General features: G+C 30.9%; 2 protein-coding genes across 2 annotated transcripts; both read right to left on the reverse strand.

Moving 5' to 3' along the window:
• Positions 1 to 530: 530 nt before the first annotated feature.
• Positions 531 to 5,307, reverse strand: LOC123305994 (phosphoglycerate mutase 2-like). Its single transcript, XM_044887855.1, has 4 exons — positions 5,073 to 5,307; positions 4,738 to 4,970; positions 4,221 to 4,485; positions 531 to 763 (listed from the first exon to the last, which is right to left on the reverse strand). The coding sequence occupies exons 1-4, from the start codon at positions 5,266 to 5,268 to the stop codon at positions 555 to 557; spliced, it is 903 nt and encodes a 300-aa protein (XP_044743790.1). The 5' UTR covers positions 5,269 to 5,307; the 3' UTR covers positions 531 to 554.
• LOC123305996 (phosphoglycerate mutase 2-like) lies at positions 2,088 to 3,504 on the reverse strand. Its single transcript, XM_044887857.1, has 4 exons — positions 3,318 to 3,504; positions 2,988 to 3,220; positions 2,626 to 2,890; positions 2,088 to 2,324 (listed from the first exon to the last, which is right to left on the reverse strand). The coding sequence occupies exons 1-4, from the start codon at positions 3,424 to 3,426 to the stop codon at positions 2,155 to 2,157; spliced, it is 777 nt and encodes a 258-aa protein (XP_044743792.1). The 5' UTR covers positions 3,427 to 3,504; the 3' UTR covers positions 2,088 to 2,154.
• Positions 5,308 to 5,531: the final 224 nt, after the last annotated feature.

The raw sequence follows: 5,531 nt of genomic DNA on the forward strand, positions 1-5,531 counted from the left end.
ATTTTGTAGTCATATAATTTTTATATTAAAACCGATGAACTTATTTTTCAGGAAGTCGGAGTCATTTGTTCAAGAAAAACTGAATATGCCATGCAGTTGTTATTTCACCGAAAATCGTGATCATTTTATGTATATGTCACCGTTAAAAAAAAACATCTCCACCCCTCCAACTCGAACTTAATTAACCCAACTCAGCGCAATTAGTTGGTTTTTGTTAGTAGGTGATCAATTAGATTGCAGATTATGGGGGTTTTTGGTATTCCGTTTTGAAACTGACGAAAAGTACAAGCCCCCGGTAGCACAGGCAGGGGCCTGTGTTTTTTGTTTTTGTTTTTTTTTTGCCTCAACGTAGTCGGTTAAAAATATATTTCACACATTAGACAGGCATTTTCATAAATTAAATTAACATTTTAACAAGGCTCAACTTTTAATCAATCCACGAATATGTATGTAAAACATTTGATACAGCTTTGAGAAAATTAAAATACAAAAAAAAAATCTTCATTTATATATCAAATTCTAGGATCTTTTTCAGGTTCTTCAAATCCATGCATTCAACTCGAAGCTGCTGCTGCTGCTTCAGTATCAGTTTTATTTCCTGATTTTGCTTGCGCTGCAGCGATCAAATCCATTGCCCTTTGAACGGTTATATCATCACCTAAGAATTTCATTGATACGACTGGTTTTAAATAACTGTCCAATTCATACACAAATGGAATTCCAGTTGGTATACGTAGAGACATGATTACGCCATCCGATAAATCTGGATATGAAATTAGCTCAAACTTAGTTATTAGCTTAAACTTACTTATCTAAGTTATATATTAGTCTATAGCAGGGTATAGCTACTAAATTAAATTCGAACGAAATTTCATCCAAAAAAAAATTAAGATAATATTGGCCACAAGAAAACCATTTTCACCGATATTCTACAATAACTAATCGAATCAAATAATGTTTGTTTTTTATCCTATGTTACCGATATAACAATATCGGCAGCATCGGATTAAAATACAAAGATAGGGTACAAGGTAAAGGCTTATTAGTGTTGTTAACTTTTTAAGATGATGATTTTTTTACAAATTCAAGACAATGTCTTATTTTTTAATATGTAATGTTACATTTAGACGGTATACACTTTGAAATTACACATCTTACAAGAACTTCGGGATTTAGGTAAATAATCTTTGAATTTCAATTCAACAATGACAACTCGTTGAATATTATAGTTTTGTTTTAAAATAATTGCATTCAAAAATATCTTGAAGACTAAATAATTTCTTGAAGTAATCGAGGATAAAATGCTTGCATAATCTACAAATTTTATCTATCCCTGACAGGGTGTATGAAGTATAACTCCCTGACAGGAATCAAATTTGTCTGGGGTAAAATTTTTTCTAAGGATTCAAATTTCAATAAGCAAAATAAAGAAATATTTGATGAAAAAATGTTTATTTTTCATTTTCACTCAATTTTTCTACAAGTTTGCAACCAGAAATATCACAAACTTCGGATTTTTGTGCTTCAGTTTTTTTAGCTGTGTTTCCTTGTGCTGCAACTGCTTCCATTGATTTTTTAACAATTTTTTCATCGCCTAAGAATTTCATTGAAACAGCTGGTTTTAACATCCAATTCGTACACAAATGGAATTCCAGTTGGTAAATTTAGAGACATAATTTCGCCATCGGACAAATCTGGGTATAAATCTGAATTAGGATTATAAATATCTTAAATCAAATATAAATATGTCCATAGTTTAAGCCATTTGGTCAAAGTACATTTTCATTGATGATTAATTTCAACAACATAAATAGCGCTTATGTCAAAGATTAAACGTAGCCATAGTCTTTTCGGGAGTGTCAAATACTTATTTGACGCTCAATTTCAGCAGATGAAATGAAACTGAATCAACAACTGCACTAACTTTTTAGAAATTCGAAATCCCAATTTATGACAAAATTAATATTAGGAAGTGTGAGAACACTAAAAATCAAAAATTTGTTGACTGTATTTCCTAAGAAATGACAAGTGATATTTGTTGAAAGTGCTTTATTTTTGAAAAATTATTAATATTAAAAATAGCAGAACTAAAATAAATAAAAAAACATATTTTATGAAAAAATATTTATTCACTCTCCGTTGGTTCTTGCTACATCACTTTTTTGCTTTCCCTTGCGCAGCAACTGATTCCATTGCTTTTCTAACTGTTTCTTCATCTCCTAAGAATTTCATTGAAACGACTGGTTTTAAGTCTGCATCCAATTCGTATACAAACGGAATTCCAGTAGGTAAATTTAGAGACATGATTTCGTCATTACTTAAATCTGGGTGAAAATAGAATTAGGATGTCAAATAAACTATATCAATAAGCCCAAATATTAAATCCTTCAATTATTTGAGATAATTGGTCACAGCGTGGGTTGTTGTGTGTGTTACAATTCGATAATTGCCAGAAAAATGAAGAAGTTTTTAATTAATTTCGTTCTACTATTTTAAAATTTTATTTTTCTCCAATATCTTCTTACTAGCTTTTCCCAAGGCTCAATTAATGATAAATTCAGATCACAATTTTCACTGACTCAACTGAAGGACTTTGGACTTTAAAGAAGGTTAAATAAAACTTACTGTCTAAATGTTTAACAATGCCTCGTAAACTATTTCCATGAGCTGCTATTAGGATTGTTTTCCCTTCTTTAATTTTAGGAACAATTGTGTCATTCCAATATGGCAAAGTTCGTTCAATTGTTAACTTTAAGCTTTCAAACATCGGAAACGCTTCTTTTTGCGGTCCCTCAGCATATCGTGGATCTTCTACTATTTCCTTGTAGTATTTATGATCTGGTTCCATGGGCGGTGGGGGAACATCGAAACTTCGTCGCCATATTTTAACCTTAAAATTCGATTCAAATTTTACTGTGTGGGGAAGATCAATGTCGATCTTGAATAAAAATGCATTCATTGATCTCCATATATTTATATCAACTTACCTGATCTTCGCCATACTTCTCAGCAGTTTCGGATTTATTCAAACCGGTCAGACCACCATAATGGCGTTCATTTAATCGCCATGTTTTATGTATAGGGATCTTAGTTTGATCAATTACTTTTAAAATCGTATCCAATGTAACTTGAGCACGTTTTAACACTGACGTATGTGCTTCATCAAATTTAAGTCCAGCTTTTTTTAAAGCTTTTCCAGCGCTGGCAGCTTCTTCGACCCCTAACACAAGTGTTAATTTAATTTAATTAAAATGCTCTAAAATGAAATTATTTCTGTACCCCTTTTTGACCCATGTCAAATTGGCTCAGTACTATACCTTTTTCACTCAATTCAGAATCGTACCAACCACAGAATAAGTTCTTTTGATTCCATTCACTTTCACCATGACGAACCATAACAATCATATATTTTGTGTTCGTAGCCATTCTCAATAATTTAAGGGGATTGATTTTGTCAAGTTATTTGCCAAAAGTCTTAACGAATATTACTGCCCCAATAATTGTTTTAAAATGTTTTAAAGAAAATTAAGGCTTCCATATTCACAATGAAAAACAAAATATTTTTTCGATAATATATGTCATTAACAAAAATTTAGTAGATTCGTCAAAAACTCAACATGTCTTGCAATGAAATAATATTTATTATTTTTGTTTTTTCAATATATGTATTTCCATGGAAATGTAATGTTGTATTGCCACTTGGTCTTTTAACTTTCGACAATTAAAAAAAAGTAAGAAAGTTCGGCGCGATTTGGTTTGCATATGTTGGTTTTACTGTTTTTAAGTGATTTTCATTGGTTTAATCATTCGAAAGTACTTTTGAATGTTATATTTTATTATAATATGTTTTATTATTTGTTTTTGCTCTAAGTACCATGTATTAATATTTTAAATAAATATTTTTTACTTACAATATTATAACATATTTTCAACAATAATATTTCACATTAAGTAATTAATATTATACCTTAAGCAGTTCTTAAGCAATTTCCCGCTAATGTTTAATATAAACTTACGCCGTACTATAGGTCAAAAATCGAAAATAGTACTCTCCATTTTTTATTTCGTTTCCAAATCGTGGCGCCGAGGATATCGTAATATCCTCCTATTATTATTAATATAAAATTAACATAACACTTTTAAGCCTTCACCTTTTTTTGATTAATTCGAAAAACCTTCTGATTTCAACGGGTTCATGAGAAAGACTGAATAAAACTTACTGTCTAAATGTTTAATAATGGCACGTAAACTGTTTGTATGACCTACTATAAGGAGTAGTTTTCCTTCTTTAATTTTAGGAACAATTGTATCATTCCAATATGGTAGAGTCCGTGCGATTGTTAACTTCAAACTTTCAGTCATTGGAAAGTCATTTTTTTTCGGTTCTGTATAGTATCGTGGATCTTCGACAATTTGTTTATAATACGGATGATCTTTTTCCATTGGCGGCGGGGCCACATCAAAACTTCGACGCCAAATTTGAATCTAAAATATATTTAAGACCGTTTATTCTTTAGGAAGTTCTTTTGAAAAATTACGCATGGATTATTCGCATAGTTATTAAATGTGTAAATTCAAAACCGTTTAACAATCGTTAAACTGTTACTAATTGAAGTTTATGCGATACTTATAAAAGGAGTGGAGTCCCGACCCATTTTACGAGCCTGATGTGTCCCTTTACGCTCGAAGTTCTTCACTGGAGTAGAACTAGCAATCACAAACCTTATATCAGCTTACCTGTTCTTCGGTATACTTTTCATTAGCTTTCGATCTAGGTAAACCAGTAAGGCAACCATAATGACGTTCATTTAAGCGCCAAGACCTAGCAACGGGAATATCTGTGTGTTCAATTTCCTTTAAAATTATTTCTAACGTATCATTACAACGTTTTAAAACTGATGTATGTGCTTCATTAAACTTAAATCCGGATTCTTTTAAAATTTTCCCTGCGTAAGCAGCTTCTTCTTTACCTGAAAGCAACTATCTTAATTAAATGCCCTAAAATAAGATTCATTTTGTATCCCGTTTACAATAATACTGATAAACTTTTCATTTTTCAACATACTATTTACCTTTTTTCGTCAATTCTGCATCGTACCAACCACAGAATAAATCCTTTTGATTCCATTCACTTTCAGCATGACGGATCATAACAATCACATATTTTGCTTTGTCAGACATTCGGAACAATTTAATTGGATTAACTTTGTCCAGTGTGTTCCCAACAGCCTTAATTGATTTGGATACTGCCCCTGTTACTGATTTCATTGTAATGCTTTAATACTAAAATAGGTTTTAAATAAGATAGATATGTACAAAATTAAAAAATTTAATGAATTCTAACAGTCTCGCAAAAGAATTTTTAATTGTAAAATTGTTATGTATTTTAAAAATGTACGAGTTTCTATAGAAATGCATAAAACAATATACCAAACCTTCAACTTCAAACAGGTGGAAGCTACCGGTACTCAAACTATCTAAATATTAGGAATTAGGAAGGTCATTACGATCGAACAAAACAAATTTCTCGT

Source organism: Chrysoperla carnea, chromosome 1 (genome assembly GCF_905475395.1).
Source record: "Chrysoperla carnea chromosome 1, inChrCarn1.1, whole genome shotgun sequence".
Lineage (NCBI taxonomy): Eukaryota > Metazoa > Arthropoda > Insecta > Neuroptera > Chrysopidae > Chrysoperla > Chrysoperla carnea.